General features: G+C 40.1%; 1 protein-coding gene across 1 annotated transcript in view; it reads right to left on the reverse strand.

Moving 5' to 3' along the window:
• LOC149451490 (SWI/SNF-related matrix-associated actin-dependent regulator of chromatin subfamily A member 2-like) overlaps window positions 1-18,542 on the reverse strand; it is a 191,083-nt gene that overhangs the window by 64,570 nt on the left and 107,971 nt on the right. Inside the window, exons 15-16 of the mRNA XM_089690612.1 lie at window positions 16,955-17,032; window positions 4,428-4,646 (exon numbers count right to left, since the gene is read on the reverse strand). Coding sequence (XP_089546738.1) covers window positions 4,428-4,646; window positions 16,955-17,032 — 297 coding nt within the window. The remainder of the gene's footprint in view (window positions 1-4,427; window positions 4,647-16,954; window positions 17,033-18,542) is intronic.

Here is an 18,542-nt window from a genome sequence, read left to right on the forward strand (position 1 = left end):
ATATCCTGCGGACAGACTCTGTTCCTTTCACAGCCATTTTATGAAGTGCCCAGAGTCTGCACACTCCCGTTTGTAGTCTTTTAGATCCTGTAAATGACGTAATTTCCCTCACAGCTCTGAAAGTGGGTGGGATTAAATACATCCAAATTAGCATTCAATTCTGCCCAGTCACACCTACAGAAAGAGTCCAAACCTCCTAAGTCCCGCCTTACAGATCGCAGCATTATCCAAAAAGGAAACCCCTTCATATATTATACACAGCCTGCTGTGAAAGACAGGTGTGCGGATTCTTGGCAGGATTGAATAGATCACAATTAGCCCTGGTTCACACTAGTGCAACATGAAAGTCAAAACTTCCAGCAGGGCTTTGCTGTACACTTCTCCTCAGCCAGGTGTGACTTCACTGGTAAGAAGAATTCCTATGTAACTGATGGATCAGTGTTTATTTTTATTTATTTACATAGTTAGTCTGGCTGAAAAAAAGACAAAAGTCCATCCAGTTCAACCATTAAAAAAAAAAAAAAGTTATAATCCTACACCCACAGTTTATCCAAAGGAAGGCAAAAAAATATTTAAACTCACCTCTCCTCCCTGGTCATCCTTGCTGCCTACAAACTTCCTCCCAGGCATATTCTATTGACACCTGAACTGTAGCTGAAATGTGTGTTCATGCTTGATTTCTTTGCATGTTCTTCAAGCGTAAACATGTCGCCCCAGGTGAATGGGCTGCCCTACATGTGACAAATGCCCCAAGTAGTTCTAGAATGTTTTCAGCCGTTGAGTGTCGTGTTTTCTCAGTGCACATTTGTAGGGCATTTTGGCACACAGCAAAACACGGTGTCTGCTAACCATGATTGGGGTACCGTTAACAATTAGGCTTCATTTACATCTGCACGTTTCCAAATATACGGCAACCCGCACAGAAAATGCGTGCTTTGCTGCACATTTAAAAAATGCACTGCATATGCGCATCATGCTTGTGTCGCCATATTGGCAAGGCACGTGCGATGTGTGTTTAGGGAAAGCATGCGTTTTTGGTGGAGGTTGCCACGTGTTTGTAAATGCACATATGCAAACACAGCCTAAATGGTAATGCAAGTGTGACGCACATTGCCGCGGGTTTTCAAAATGCATGGCAAAGCATGCATTTTCTTGCGCCTTGACATACATTAGAAAACACGCAGATGTGAATGAATGATAATTGCACAATGGGTGTTGCCACATTTTTGAAAAGCACAGCAAAGCGCATGTTTTCTTGCAGGTTGATGTGCATTTGGAAACATGCAGATGCAAAAAATGGTAATGCAAGAACAGTGTGCATTGCCACACATTTTCGACACTCACAGTAAAGCACGTATTTTCTGTGTGGGTTGTCGGGCGTTCAGAAAAGCCCAGGCGCAAACGTAGCCTAAATGGTGACCCAAGCGTGATGCACATTGCATCTTTTCAAAATGCATGGCAAAGCATGTGTTTTGTTGGCTGACATGCATTCAGAAACACGCATATGTGACCAAATGGTAATGCAAGAGTGATGTGCATTGCTGTTCATTTTCAAGAGCGTGTTTTCCATGCATGTTGCTGGATACTTGGAAACACACAGATGCAAACGCAGCCTAAATGGTACCGCAAGTGTGATGCACAATGTCATGAGTTTTTTGAATCACACAGCAAAGCACACGATTTCTTGTACGTTGCTGTGTGTTTGGAAATGCGCAGATGCTAATGAATGGTTACGCAAGCACAACACGTGTTGCTATGCATTTCTGAAATGCATGGCAAAGAGTGCATGTTCTGTGGGGGTTGCCATGTGTTTGGAAATGTGCAGATGTGAACGCAGCCCAAGTGGTAACGCAAACATGATGCAAAATGTTGCGCGATATCAAAATGTGTGAAAGTGTGCATTTTCTTGAGGGTTGCCATGTTTTCGTAAAAGCACAGATGTGAACAAATAGTAAAGCAGGTGTGACGCACATTGCTGCACATTTTCAAAACACACGGCAAAGCGTGTTCTCTTCTAGGTTGCTGTATGTTCAGAAATGCACAGACGCTAATGAATGGTAACGTGAGCACAACACGCGTTGCCACACATTTTTTAAACACATGGCAAAGTGCGGATTATCTGTGTGGGTTGCCATGAATTTGGAAAAGCGCAGTTGCAAACGCAGCCTAAGTAGTAAAGCAAGCATGACAAAAAATGCTCACATGATCTGTGAGGATAACTTACACTATATAGAGTCACACATTACAAATCATGCCTGCAAAAAAAAAAAAAAAAAAAAACACTGAAAAAAAAAAAAAAAAAAGATGTTTCTCTGTTAGGCTAGGTTTACACCTGTACGGCTGGTTGCCGCGGCAGGACCCACATATGTTCCCACAGTCGCAACCACCTGCACAGTGAAAGACAGGAGATGCGGGCGGGTGCCATTAATCCTAATGGCATGACATTCGCATTGGAAATCACATCTGCAATGGGAACCACACTGTACTTGAGGTTCCCGTTTGGGCTGCAATTCCAAAAATAGTGCAGGGACCTTTTCCCCTGAGTTTCACGAGACACGGCAGTCCATTCAAATGATAAACCACATTTTGCAGAGCCGCTGAAGTGTGAACCCAGCCTTAAAAAGGATGGAATCGGAGGAGAAAAAAACCATGATCATGTGATCTTAATTTGTGTGCCCTTTACGTCTGTAATTGCACATTTCTTGTCCAGGAGATGGTTTATAAGGTTACATTTCATGCTTGCTCCTTATTCACCGTGGAGAGGAATGAACTGTGTGCGGTGATAACACAGTTTCATTCCTCCCCTTTCAGCACCCATATGAATGCCCAGAAATGCCCTCAGTAACCTGAAGATCCACCCACATCAACTCCCAAAACTGGTACAAGTGACTCCCATAGTCCGCCCTGAAACTACAAAGGCTCAAAGGATCATGGAAGATGAAGTATCAGAACTGGCCAGAGAAGGAAGCAGAAGGTCAGAGAACTCTGAGATTCAGCCAGGAGGAGGTGTGACATCATAGAGACAGAAACCTACTGTATAAAGCCAAAGGAGGGACGTTGCACATAAACTGACAGTGTGGCTGTGATTCATTCACATACACAATGCGTTTGTTGTTTTGAGGAGGAAAAGCTGGATATCAGCTTTAACAGCGCTAAGGTGTAAAGGTCAAATTTTTAGAAACATACAATAGCTCAGGCACAAGAAAACAAAAATGGTGACTGCTCAAATTTATAACTAGCCTTTAGAGCAAGGTGCACATTGGAAGGGCTATGCACACAGCAAAACCAAACAAAATGTACTTCCCAGCACACTTACCAACTAGCCAGAAAAAACAAAAAACAAACAAACCAAAACAAAATGACACAAGTTGCACAGGGGGTCTTGACAAGGCAGTGTGGCTTTCACATATATTTAAAAACTTTGTGCAACCAAAAATATTTTAAGGCAGTGTAATTTATTTTTTGAGGGCCAGTTGGTAAGCATGCTGGAAAATATATTTTGCTTTGTTTTTTACTGTGTGCATAGCCCTTCCATGTGCACTTTGCTCTAAAGGCTAGTTATAAACTGGGGTGGTCTCCATATTTGTTTTGCTTGCTGGATATGTTACGGGGGACAAATCAGATTCTTTTAGCTGCCATTGTGCACTGCTGTCCTTCTGGTGTGTCTCTTCACTTTAGGAGTAATCAGGGTTGGAGAATGAGGAATTTAAAGCTGCCAGTTTATTGGTGTGTGTGGGAGAGGTATTAAATTATCGAACAGCTTCTGTACCTAGGTCAATATATTATATATGTGGTTATTACAACAACATAGCCATCCCCTCCTGCTCACTCCTGAGATGGACTATAGGGGTTGTATAATGATAATGCAATGCTGAAGACCGTAACTAATGTACATTGTTCACGCCTAACAATTGGAACTGAGATAGAAAAGGAGAGGATCAGGAGCTCACAGACAATGTTTCAGGGAGGCAGAAAAACACAGTAAAAAACAATTTCATGAAAAATAGATTACAGGGCCCTCAAGTAGCGGATGCGTATGGATGATTTTTTTGAAAATAAGGATAAAGTTTAGAGCCATGCAAACAGAACTGCTTTCAGACAATTAAATCATAATGTGGTCTGTAACTGCATTTCAGCTTAACATCTGCAAACCTGCTAACCAGGCTCAAGGCATCACAGCTGCGGAAACGTATTCCCTATGTACATTTACAGCAGCTTCTGATTTCATCTTATCTATTGTTTCTATAAATATGGAACATCCTCCAAATTCTCACCTGTTAGTAAGTGGAGTCTAGATTTCGCCAGAAGGTATTCACAATCTAATGATTTTTAGTGGAGTACCAGGCTAATATACAGGGTCATCCACCAACACACTCGATACACTAGAAATAAGCATGCATAAAAAAAGAAAAGACACTCTAACTTACTCTGAGCCACTGTTTGTCTGTAAGAGCGTCACTATAGTCTACATCTCTCCGTTGGCGTGACCCTCTTCCAAATATTTTCTCCTCCTCTTCTTCACAAGTCAGACGTTCAACTTCAGCATCATCTTTGATGATCCAGGAGGGAAGGTCATCTTCTTCCATCAAGCGTGGCTTGCGGTTTGGGTTTCGGGCATCTTCCCTGCGGCGATCTAGGTCCATACGCTGCATTTGAAAGGAAATACAAGTAAGCTTACATGTAAAAAGGATTTCCAAGTTGCTCAAAACAAAGTAATTTAACATACACCATTGGTACAGAAAAAAAACAAAAAACGGTTGCAAAGCACTAAGCATTAAACATGTTTTAATAGCATGGGAGGTTTCCATACCTCTTGGACCTAGTGTGGTCAGTTTGCTATGCAACGGCAGGTGAGGTCATAACAACAAAGGGAAAAAAAAAAAAGAGTTGGCTAGTTTGTACCAATATAGCACATTAGCTTATTTTCAGCTGGGTTATTGTTCTTTAAATATCCTTTCCTTATGTAGAAAATAGTTCTTTTCATCAAACTGTAGTCTTTGGGTGTTGTGAGAGATGCACGGTGATGCATGAGGAAGGTGTTTAAATTTTTCTGAGATGTAAAGTTCCAGGGAAAGGTAGTATGTGCATTACTGGATAAAACTAGGATTTTGTACTCCTGGACTTAAGAAGCAAGGAAGAGAGTTTTCTTTCTAAAGCTAGTGTTGGCCTAATTAAGCTGATGATATCCTTTATACAAGGTGCTGTCTTAACAGTGCCTTGGCTTGCAGAGATAACCACATTGTGCTGAGAGACTGATGTATAAAGTACACTATATTGCCAAAAGTATTAACTTTAATGGCATCCCAGTCTTTGTCCGTAGGGTTCAATATTGAGTTGGCCCACCCTTTGCAGCTATAACAGCTTTAACTCATCTGGGAAGGTTGTCCACAAGGTTTAGGAGTGTGTCCATGGGAATGTTTGACTATTCTTCCAGAAGCGCATATGTGAAGTCAGGCACTGATGTCGGACGAGAAGGCCTGGCTTGCAGTCTCCGCTCTAATTCATCCCAAAGGTGTTATATTGGGTTGAGGTCAGGCCAGTCAAGTTCTGTCTTTATGGACCTTGCTTTGTGCGCTGGTGCGCAGTCATGTTGGAACAGGAAGGAGCCATCTCCAAACTGTTCCCACAAATTTGGGAGCATGAAATTGTCCAAAATGTCTTGGTATGCTGACGCCTTAAGAGCTCTTTCACTGGAACTAAGAGGCCAAGCCCAACCCACGAAAACTTGGCCTACCACTGCGAGTTGCTGATGTTCCCAGTTGCTTCCACTGTGGTATAATACCAGTAACAGATGACAGTGTAATATTTAGTAGCAAGGAAATTTCAGGGAGGGACTTATTGCACAGGTGGCAACCTATCACGGTACCACACTCCTGAGAGCGACCCATTCTTTCGCAAATGTTTGTAGAAGCAGTCTGCATGCCTAGGTGCTTGATTTTATATACCTGTGGCCATGGAGGTGATTGAAACACCTGAATCCAATGATATGGAGGGGTGTCCCAATACTTTTGGCAATATAGTGTATGTGATGTACTCTAAGTAAAAAGCTTTTGGTGGAGCTTGACACAAGATCCACTTCCCTGTCAGAGGGCCTAAAAGATTATTTTTGGGGAAGGGGAGATTGCCTTAGAATTGTAAGATTGGAATCCAGAGGCGCCTGCTTCCACTAAGGAAACTCTGTATCTGGAGACAAACCTGTCCAGTATGTTGTTGAACCTTGAGGCTAGGAGGTTCACATCTAGCATCCCCCACCTTTGACACAGGTCCTAGAACACCTAACGGTGCAGGGACCGCTCCCCTGTCACTAAACAACTGCTGGCTTGGGAAATGTACCTGCCAAGTGTCTGATCATGAGAAAAAAATGATGGAAAACACTGGAAGATTAAGTTCTAACCAGGACATGATCAGATCTACTCCACTTGCCACAAGAAGAAGGCATATAAATGCCTTTGCTGTGGTGATGTGTGACTGAATCCAGATCAAGTAAACCCTCATGGAGGAAGGTCCAATGCTGCAGAGACACCTAAATCACTAAAGCTCCAGAATGTTAAGAATGCACAGACAGGATTCCTAGAACTTCTCCCCTGCTTGACAGGCTGGCATATGACGCAAGGATCTTCCAAAGATGAGAAAGAAGAATTACCCTGATTCCAGAGCCAGATTTTTGAGCCACCAAATTTAAAAGGTGGTTGCTTTCTTTTTTTTTTTTTCCAGGCAGGAAACTGCTGGATCCACAGTGGGGAAAGACCACTTTTAATAAAGTGTTTTTCAATACACGGTTAATAAGCGCTTTGGGGGCAAACAGTTTGTCAGGGTGTTTCCAATCTCTTTGAATAGTCACCAGGAAAGTCCTTGTGGTTTTAGGGCTCTAAAGGTACAAGACTGGGGATAGAATTGGTAGAAGCAACAGGCTAAGTTTTAGCATGACATGCACCGCATCAAGAGGCACTACAAACGGAGGAACCTGACTATGGAGTTGAGCGGGAAATTGTGGTGAGATCTCCCGCACCCAGGCTCCCCCAACGACTTGCCAACAGGTCGAATGACCTACATTAATCAGGGAGGAGGAGTGGGCTGGACGGCTGTGGAATCCCGCGGACGAGACCCTGTAGCGGGGTTGTCAGCCAGGAGTCCTCGGTGTGCTGTGAGGAGAGCTGGAGGGCGGAAAGCCCTAGGAACGGAGGCACGGAGGATGCCGGGTAGACACGTGACCGGCTGAAGGGAAGTCCTGAGAGGAGGGGGATGCCGGCCGGCATAGGGGCGTATATGTGAACTTGATCTCTCCCCTCTCTTCTGGTCTCCCCAGCTCTCCCTGTCTCCCTTCCCCCCCCCCGCCTCTCTTTGTGAAGGAGTACAAATCGAGCCTGCAGTGGACTGGAGTTGGAGAGGGGATAAAGGGGCAAAAGTTTGATATATGATTGGGAACCCCTCACCAGAGACACCCTTGAACTAGAGGGGCTCTCTTTTGCACCCCCCCCCCCCCCCCCCCGAGAAGATCGACACTGGAAAAGTGAAAGTCTAATGGTGAGTGATAGTGGCAGAAGAAATGAAATGTAATATATGTCAAAATGATAAATGAAGTAAACATGGACTGTTAAAGGAGTGGGGGTTGCATATAGGGGGCACTACGGAGACTACAGAGGGTCCCATATTTTCAAATTAAAACAAATAAAGGATGTTAGTTCCTGCAGGGGGCCAAAAAGGGAGATAGGGGGAAAGAAGAAGGTGAAAATATAAAAGGGAGGAGGAGATTATTGATTCCATTAGATATCCGAAATATAGCAAAATGAAGAACAAAACAACAAAAGGAAGTGGATCAAAAGCCCCTATTTCATGTTCAATTAAGAAATATATTCCCAGGCAGGACAAACAGACCCCAGAGAGGCAAAGTGGAATTAATGAAAAAAGTGTGACAGAGAACAGTAGTGGTGGGAGCCCCAGAAAATCCCTGGGAATGTCCAATTTTAGCCAAAATTTGGAAGAAGCAGACATAGAAAAGATAAATGGTATGGATAAATCGGAAGATCAAGATTTACATTTACCAACTTAAACAGAAACAGCAGAAATGTTTAAAGGCCTGGAATTATCTATAAAAATGAGATGGGAAAGTTACATAAAGATCTGGGATATGTTCTTTCCAGAGTGGAGGAGATGGAAGAAAAAACAAATAAACAGGCTCAAGAGATACAGGTCTTAGAAAATAAAATGGTGGAAATGAAAAAGGAACAAAGAAATCTGCTTTATAAATTGGAATATCAGGAAAAAAGGAATAGAAGATGCAACCTAAGGATACGTGGTTTACCGGAGATTCCCCAAGGAGAAGATTTGAGGGAAACGGTAGAGAAAATGTTAGATACAATAATGGAGAGAGCTGCAGTAGAACCCTATAAAATTGATGGAGCATACAGAATTGGAAGAATATACCAAGAAGGAGGAAAAGAAAGACCAAGAGATATCATTGCTCAATTTCAATATTATAGGGATAAAGAGAAGATCTGGAAGAAGATGAAAGGAAGCATTATTATAAAGTATGGGGAACTAAATTTACAGATATTTGCAGATCTTGCCGCAGAGACTTTGTCAAGAAGAAAAATATTAAAACCATTAGTAGACCAAATGAAAAAGCAGAACGTCTGATATAGCTGGAGGTCCCCAGCATGTTTGATCGGCTGGAAAAATGGACGATCGGCAAGAGTAAAGTTTCCCAAAGAGCTGAGAGACTTGAGTTGCAGAAAATAGATATTCCTGGGGGGGGGGGGGGGGGGAGAAGTGGTGGTGGGGGTCTGTTTGTTTTTTTTTTATTCTTTCTCCAGCTCCTCTTTTCCCCCTCCCCCCCTTCTGGTTTCTTTTTCCTCTTCTGGCAGGACATTGGGGGAGGGCAAATGGGAAGTGCTGGCCATGAACAGAGCTCCACCCTATGGTGAATTTAAAAGTGGAAGTAGGCCAACAAATGATTCAGAGGCAAAAGAATAGCCTAAAAGGGGAGGGGATGGGAGCAGGGGGGGGGGAGGGGGAAGGGTATGGGGGGCGGGGGTTGGTAACCTGAGATTATGCAGGAAAGTGGGAGATATATTAATCTGGAGAAATCCTGGAGGACAAAGGAGAATGTATAGGGAAGAGAGGGAGAGAAAGGAGATGGGAGAAAAGGGATGAGAGGAGGTGAGAAAAAGAGAAGAACGGAAGAGATCCACTTTGTGACTTATTATGTCAAAGGTTTAAATAGTCCAGGTAAGAGATTTAAGATATTTAAAGAACTTCAGCATGGATCTTCTTCAGTGGTATTTCTACAAGAGACACATTTAGTACAAGAAACAAATGTGAAGTTACAATCTAGATATTATCCTTAGTGGTATTATGCAGATTCCCCAATTAAACGTGCAAAGGGAATGGCAATAGGATTTGCGAAAAATAAGGTTTAAGTTGGAGGATAGATTGGTAGATCCGTAAGGGAGATTTCTGTTCTTGAAAGGAAAACTACAGGAAATAGAATATACATTAGCAAATATTTATTTCCCGAATAAGAACCCTGAGGTGTTCTTAAAAAATATTCTGAGGAAATTAATGGATTTCAAAAAAGGAGATTTGATTGTGGCTGGAGATTTTAATTTTTGTATGGATCTACAAATAGATGTGGCCTCTCCTGTGCTGAGAGATAGTGGTAGATCTCTGAAAAATTTGAAAAAAGTGTTATTTCAATGTCAACTTGTTGATATTTGGAGAATTAAGCATATGAAGGAAAGAGACTACACTTTTTACTCTCATGCACATGAGATGTATTCAAGATTGGATTACATACTGTTGGACCATAGGCTTATTGAGTCTCTGGTCAAAGTAAATATAGAAGTTAAGTCGATTTCTGACCATGCTCCTGTCACAATGCAATTGCTATGGGGTAATGAACAGTGGGGAAGAAAGTAATGGAGGCTGAATGAGTCACGTCCCCAGGATCAAGAGACGGATTGGAAAGTTAAGAAGGAAATAGAGCAATTTTTTGCAGAAAATGACTCTGAGGGAGTGTCGGTAGCCACGATGTGGGAAGCACACAAGGTTTATATTAGAGGAATTTTAATAGCGATAGGAGCAAAAAAGAAGAGGGAAAGAAGAGAAAAAGTAAACACACTTTTAGGGGAACTTTGTGACTGAGAGCTGACACATAAAAACAGAGTAACAAAAGAGATCACGCCGAAGATAATAAATAAAAGAGAAGAATTAAATAATATCCTGGAAGAAGAGAAGAGGAGAGTGTTTAATAAAATGATAAGTGAGAGGTATAGATGGGGGGGATAAACCAAAAAAGTATTTAATGAGGGCTCAGAGGGAAAAAAAATATCTAGGAATTATATAGAGAAAATAAGAGATAATAAAGCAGAATTGGTTCATTCAACTAAAGATATACTAAAAGTGTTTAAAGAAAATTACAAGTTATAGAATATTGAGCCTCCTGGTACCAAAGGAGAAGATGAAGTAAGAAATAAAGAGAGAAGACAGGCATATTTAAAAGAGGTGGGGATACCGAAATTAAGTGAAGAACAATTAGAATCCCTAGAAACTGCAATAACTCAGGAAGAAATACACCTTGCATTAAAAAGCACAGTAGCTGGGAAAAGTCCAGGACCCAATGGGTATACAGTGAGATATTATAAAAAATATGAAGAAATTCTACTACCTAAATTGAGAATATATATGAATGCTTTGGGTGGAGAGATGGAGATGAGGCGGAAATCCCTGCAAGCTCATGTGGTTCTCATACAAAAGGAAGGTAAAGATAATACTAATTGTTCAAGCTATAGACCGATTTCCTTATTAAATATAGATACTAAACCATATGCAAAAGTACTGGCAAGTAGATTGAAGGACCTAATGCCGAAATGGATACATATAGATCAAGTGGGGTCTGTCCCAGGGAGAGAGGGTAGAGAAAACGGTTTAAGATCTCTGTTCCTTAGACAAAAAAGTAGGAAAGAAAGAATTCCGGCGTTGGTACTTTCGATTGATGCTGAAAAAGCATTTGATAGAGAAAATTGGGGATATATGTTAGATACCTTAGAAGTAATAGGCATGAGACCAAGAATGAGAGAATGGATTAGGAAATTATATAGACAACCCTCGGTAGCAATAATGGTAAATGGGGAAATATTTGAGTATATTGGGATGCAGAACGGAACAAGACAGGAATGCCCATTGTTATATGTACTGTCTTTAGAATCTCTTTTGGCTACCATTAGCAATAATATAGATATAAAAGGAATTTGGAGAGATGAAATTGAGCATAAGGTGGCAGCTTATGCAGATGATATGTTGTTCTATTTAGAAAATCCGATAACATTACCAAACTTGAAATCTTTAAAAGAATACGGAGAGATGTCAAATTTAAAAATTAATCCAACTAAAAACAGAGATCATAAATATAAACCTTATAAATAGAGAGAAAAAAATGTTACAGGAGGAATTCCCTTTCATCTTGATGGAAAGAGATCTAAAATATCTGGGTATAAAGCGGACTTTATCTTTAAAGAACCTATATAGATTAAATTATATCCCACTATTAAATGAGATTAGGACGAATTAAAGAAATTAGGAAGAGGATTTCAAGTCATGGATTGGTCGGATAAACTTAATAAAAATGGTAATTGTTCCTAAAATTCTATATAAATTTCAAATGATACCAATTAAGCTCCCAGAGGCATATTTTAGAATAATTAAAAAAATTTTAACATCATATATCTGGAGAAATAAGAAGCCTAGAATAAATTATGAAATTTTAAGTAGAGATAAAGGAAAAGGCAGACTGGGGGTACCGGATCTGAAGAGATACTATAACTCAATAATATTGGCAAGAATTTTTGATTGGACACATAATGCACAGGGGAAAAGTTGGGTAAATATAGAAAATACACTAAGTCACACAAATTTAAGTAGACTCATATGGGTACCGCCTCAATTTAGAGGATTAAAAGATAGCACAAGTTTGTTTACACAAAATGTTTTGAGAGTTTGGAATACTTTACACAAACAAAGGGGGTGGGAATTTAATTCCATGCTAATGCCCCTAGGATCCACAGAGTTTTTTCTTCCAGGTAAACAGAGTATTACAGGGAAGTGCATAAAGAAGAAAGATGTTCAATTAAGAGATATAATGGCGAGAGAAGAAATATGTTCACTTAGCAAAATGGAAAGTAAGAGGGATATATTTGCGAGAATGGATGAATGGCGTTATTGTCAACTAAAACATCTTGTAGGGTGTCTCCCAATGCCATTAAGAAAAAAAGATTGGAACCCCTTTGAGCACTTATTAGATACAAGAGGAGATGGGAAGCATGGGATTACTAAAATATATAAGATTCTCACAGGATTAACCACGGCTATTAGGCCATCATGTATAGAAAAATGGGAAAGGGATTTAGAAGTAATAATTGATGAGGGAAAACAAAAGAAAATATATAGTTTAATTCATGGCAATGTAAACATGAAGGAAGTGGAAATTAATTACAAGTGTTTAGTAAGATGGTATATGAAGCACATAGAATAAGTGGAGAAAACTCACCTTTATGTTGGCGGGGATGTAGAGAGAGAGGTACAATATTTCACCTATGGTGGGAGTGTCAAAAAATTCAAAAATACTGGGAGGGTATAGTGAGTATAATTCAGGAAATAACAAAGGTAAATATTCCTAAGGACCTCAAGACTTGTCTTCTTTATGGTACCACGTTCTCAGTCAAAAATATAAAAAAACTGGATTATTGTATTATCTGAATGCAGGGAAGGGACTGATACCCAAGTTTTGGAGGAAACAACAGGCACCGAAAATAAAGGGTTGGGTAGAAAGAGTGGAGAAGATATATAGAGTGGAGGAACTTTGCCATATGGAGGAAGATAAAATGGAGGTCTTCTGTACAAGATGGGAAAAGTGGGTGCAATTTAAAAAGTCAGACTTATACCTAAAACATGTGAAATAAGGAAAAGAAGTTAAAGGGGATAAGTATAGTATAATATCAGTATTACTCAAGGAATAGATTTTTAAGTATGAAATTAAAAGAGCATAATCAAAGCGGGGTTGGGGGGGTTGAATAGGAAAGGGGAGGGGTAAAAGGTCACCAAGACTAAGGTTATATGTGGGGAATGTTTGACAGATATATGTAATGTATTCTACCGGTTTTATTTTTTTTTCTATATTTAAAATGGTGATTTGAAAAACAATAATATAATATTTAAATTTAAAAAAAAAAAAGAGGAACTACAACAGTCTTAAGTTGGGAGTAATAGTAGAAGACTGTGTCTCCTCAGAGGCAAACTTGTGCAGTAAGATTTGAAGTGACCCAGAATCAGTCTTAGAGGTTGAAGGCACAGAAGCTGCTAAAGCCACAGGCTGATCAGATACAGAATCTGCAAGGAATAGCATGGAAGTAAACGGTTTGATTTGTGCCATAAAGTCATGCATGACTGCAGTAAAGACTTCAGCAAAGAAAGAAGTAATAAGCCCGCCACACCCAACAGGGCCAGGAAAAACTCCAAGGATGGGATAGATTCAAGGAAAGTGGGCCACGATTTCAGCCTGCAGATGTCAGCCGCATCAATGGGCCTCCTGTAAACAGCATCTGAACCATTAGTAGATTGTGAGCTACTTCATCACAGTAAAAGCGCAGAGAATCCTGCAAATTTAAAGTGCTGCAAAGTGAAACAATGAAAAGGGCAACCGCTGGTTTCTGATGGTAAGGGTAGACAAAGCCACTGAAAGACCTAAGACCAATACATCCAGGATTGGTGCATCAAGGTTTGATTTCACCAGGCAGCTGGGTAAAGATGGGTAGATGGGTGAAAGTATACACAGCCCAATTCACAAGGCTGCGTCACGAGCTATGAATAGTGCAACATAAATCCCTCCATAGAAGAGTAAAAGGCCTCTGTTGTAATGTAATCTGCAACAGCCAATGAAGAGGCCACAGCTTTTACCGCAGACAATTGACAAATTGAAATCAAAAGATATTGGGAAGGCCCAGATAAAGCTGTGTCTTTTGTTCAGACACGAAGTCCCCACTTGTCGCAAAGAAGGCATATAGTGAATACTCCTTCTTTGAATAGCAACTAGCTTCAGACAAGGTGGTTGAGTCCAGCATGGAAAATTATCAAGGTTTGCAAACAAAGTGATACCCTTGCACAGTAGTATCAAACATAGCATACAAAAGCACTGGGGGAAATAAACAGGAGGGAATCGTATGCACAACCCACTTGCAAACAGACCTGAAAAAAATATTGCATCCTGAGATCAATGTGGATATGCCAGAAAATGTACAGTTGTGTTCAAAATAATAGCAGTCAGACATCACTAACCTGATCAATCACTGTTTTTGGTAGAAATGATATTTCTACATGGCAAATAATTTACTAGCAGGTGTAGTAGAGTAATAGAAATCCAACAGACCCCACAATCATGACATGCATGCTGCTGATTCTGTGTAATTGAATCACTAATTGAAAGGAGCATGTTCAAAATAATAGCAGTGTGGAGTTCTATTAGTGAGGTCATTCATTCTTTGAAAAACAGGTGGCAATTATTGCCCTTATTTAAGGAAGGAAGGCAGCAAATGTTGTACATGCTGGTTACAGTGCATTTCTCTCTGAAACTGGGTCGTTCCAGACATTGTTCAGAAGAACAGCGTACCTTGATTAGAAAGTTGATTGGAGAGGGGAAAACATACAAAGAAGTGCAGAAAATGATAGGCTGCTCAGCTAAAATGATCGCAAATGCTTTAAAATGGCAACCAAAACCTGAAAGACGTGGAAGAAAGCGAAAAACTACCATTCGAATGGATAGAAGAATAGCCAAAATGGCAAGGACTCAGCCAACAATCAGCTCCAGGAAGATCAAAGAAGGTCTAAAGTTACTTATGAGTACTGTTACAATTAGAAGACGCCTACGTGAAGCCAAGCTATCTGCAAGAAGCCCCCGCAAAGTCCCACTGTTGAAAAAAAGACGTGCTGAAGAGGTTACAATTTGCCAAAGAGCACATTGACTGGCCTAAAGAGAAATGGCGCAACATTTTGTGGACTGATGAAAGTAAGATTATTCTTTTTGGGCCTAGTAGCCGGAGACAATTTGTTAGACGGCCCCCAAACACTGAATTCAAGCCACAGTACACTGTGAAGACAGTGAAGCATGGTTGCGCAAGCATCATAATATGGGGATGTTTCTCATACTACGGTGTTGGGCCTATTTATCGCATACCAGGGATCATGGATCAGTTTGAATACATCAGAATACTTGAAGAGGTCATGCTGCCTTATGCTGAAGAGTAAATGTCCTTGAAATGGGTGTTCCAACAAGACAACGACCCCAAACACACCAGTAAACGTGCAACATCTTGGTTCCAGACCAACAAGATTGACGTTATGGAGTGGCCAGCCCAATCTCTGGATCTTAATCCAATAGAAAACCTGTGGGGTGACATCAAAAATGCAGTTTCTGAGGCAAAACCAAGAAAGAGAGAAGAACTGTGGAATGTAGTCCAATCATCCTGGGCTAGAATACCTGTTCATGGGTGCCAGAAGTTGGTTGACTCCATGCAACACAGATGTACAGCAGTTCTCAGAAACAGTGCTTATACAACTAAATATTAATTAAGTGATTCAAAGGAAAGCAAAATCTTCAAACATTTTTCAGTTTATATAGTGAATGTTTGAGTTTGTAAAGAAGAATACAAACACTGCTATTTGTTTGAACAGTCTAATATTCACTTTTCTTCAATTTTTTAAGAGGAACACTACAAATTTGATATATTTTTTTTCATGTTTTGATTTGGAATAGAATGTGTAGTGTTCCCAATGTATTTGTGTGTATGGAAATAAAAGCTACTAGAAGGATTTTGAGCTTTATTCACTTTTTTCAACACACTGCTATTATTTTGAACACAACTGTATATTATATAGAGCGCGCTTGTTAGTGCCCAACCTCTGTAGCTGTAGGATATGCCACCTGAAGCAGAGTCTTGCTCTTGCAATAAGGCACATCAAGGTTTTGCTTGCTTTGGGACGATAGGTTAAACTGAACTAGTTGGTTTTGAAAGGAATTATGGCCCCTAGAGGCTGGTCTCAAGTTTTATTGCACCTAGTCTTTCTGCAGGTGGCATTATAACTCACAGTTCAAGAACATTAAATACTGGGTCATTCAGTGGGAGATGAGTTACATTTTACTTTCACACAACGTACAGCAAATTAGGAAAACAATCACAGCTATTAAAATGTTTGTATATGGAAGTTTGATCCATAACTGATGCCTTGATAAACAGACTCTCCGCAGTCTAGTATAACAATGGAAATAATATCTGTTCTGAAGAAAAGTTAGTGTACTTGGTTCCATTAATGGTGCAATCTCATGGGTCATCCTTGCTTCCCTATTAATAAAGATATCATATAGATTGTACGGTATGCAACTAGAAATTCATCTTTACAAAAGGCTATATAATGCCTGTAGCAAATTAAAATGATCAAAATGCTATCTTTATTTGTGTTGGATGCTTTATACCTCATTTCATCAGCAGTGCTTGGCCACTCATGGTAGGGGCAGCACAAGCACAGCATATGCTGACTTTCAATGACTGAAATGCAAGGTTGGGTTAAAAAGTGAACAAATTATTCTGTGTTCTTGCATAGAAACATATTTCATAAATTTACGAAGAGAACTAAACAGCTCTACCATAAACATAAGACAGTCTGGTCTCACATCTCTCAGCTCTGTGTAAAGAGCAAGACCTACCATGGAATAACTGAATTCACTCTTACCAGTTTAAGCTAAAACACACATACTGATAAAATGTCATTTTAGACCCATGATGCTGTTTAATAAATGTTTTAATTCTGAAAGATTTGTCAAGAATCACTAATGAATATCTGTATGGCAGACAGTGCTGCTATCTCATAATGGAGAGGTCACAAAAAATGCAATTTCTAATCTGTTTACCATGAAAAGGTCAAATTCTTCTTCATGGCGTGCAATCATCTGGTTTAGAGTTTCATCATCAGGAACTTCATCTTCCTCCTAAAGAAGCATACACAAACAGTGATGTGAGAAATGTCAGTGAAGAGGCATCTGCCCCAGAATGAAAACACATAAAGAACCTGTATTGTGGTACATACAGTAATACATAACAAAGAAATTAATAAGTTAGGAAAACTCTATAAGGAGCAACAGAATAAACTACCAGTACCTATTTACTATATCAACAACATGACAAGTAATTTTCATATCCTGTAAGACCCACTTCTTGGGGTGTGGATGTGTATAATATTTATATATATATTTATGGCCGTCCACTCATAAGTAACCCAAAAATCATGTGAATGCACTACACGAACACACAAATCAAACCTTGAAACCAATAAAAAATATGTACATATATAAATAAACCTCTAAAAAATGTAAGTGCATTAAAATGTATATATGGAATAGTTTTTGTAATAGTCAAGCTACCATTACACAGCATGAAAAGATCAAAGGATGGAGAGGCTTGTCAAAAAAAAAAAAAAAAACTAAAGCTGGGATTTCGATATAGTGAATTTGGCATGTCCACAGGACACACAGTACACATTAATGTTATGTGCTAAGATTTTAAAAAAGAAGTATGGGGTTTACAAAAGATTAAAAATGAAAATGATACCCACCTAGGTGAATTCAGCATCAATCCGATACTGTATCTGTCCCCACCGTCTCTGTACTGAGAACTGAGTAATCAAACACCACTGATTGCTCAGTTCTCCACTCCACTGCAAGCAGAGAATGGTGACTGTCAGTCACTGGCTCTCTGCTCTGCCCTCAAATGCCGGGCTGGGGAGGGGAAGGATTGACTGGCTCAGTCACCCAGCAGTGCAGCTGAGAGGCTGAGCCAGCTGCTTGTCACTTGGGGAGAACTGAGCATTGCCAAGTCTGACCAATTTCCTAGAATTGGGTAACAAGTTCTCCTTTCATTGATACATTTAGGAAAGGCTAGAACAGACAACTTAATCTAACTGTTGGGAGAAATCAACCAGACCAGCTGGTTTAGCACTGACCAGATCCCACTGTTGCTCAGAGTTGGAGTGAGGGGCGATATATAAGCTTGCATATTGTGTAAAAAAAAAAAAAAAAAAAAAAAAAAGGAAGGTCTTTTAGAAAGTGCGTGCATATATTATTTCTATGCACAACTGGTGTTCATTAGCTGTATTATTTGTAGTTAAATGACCAAAAACCTAGATGAATGGCCACCTCTAGGTCTTAAAAGTACACACAAATGCCCCACTAGCATATTCTACAAGGTGTGACAATTTAATTCCCAGAATGCCCAAGGCGTAGTAGTATGGTGGTGAGTCACAGCCATTCACACTTGAGCGTGTTCTGACATGCACTTGATTGAGTCAACTGGTGTGCCACCCAGGCATTACAGAGTAGTGGAAAAAATAACATCTGTGTGTTGCGCTGTTGGAGCAAAATGAGTAAAAGGAATCTGGAGCAGTGGATTAACATCAAATTTTGCGTGCGAATTGGCAAAAGTGAGTGAAACTTTAGCTCTATT

Source organism: Staurois parvus, unplaced genomic scaffold (assembly GCF_062004578.1).
Source record: "Staurois parvus isolate SC_StPar_1 unplaced genomic scaffold, SC_StPar_1.0 ptg000537l, whole genome shotgun sequence".
NCBI lineage: Eukaryota > Metazoa > Chordata > Amphibia > Anura > Ranidae > Staurois > Staurois parvus.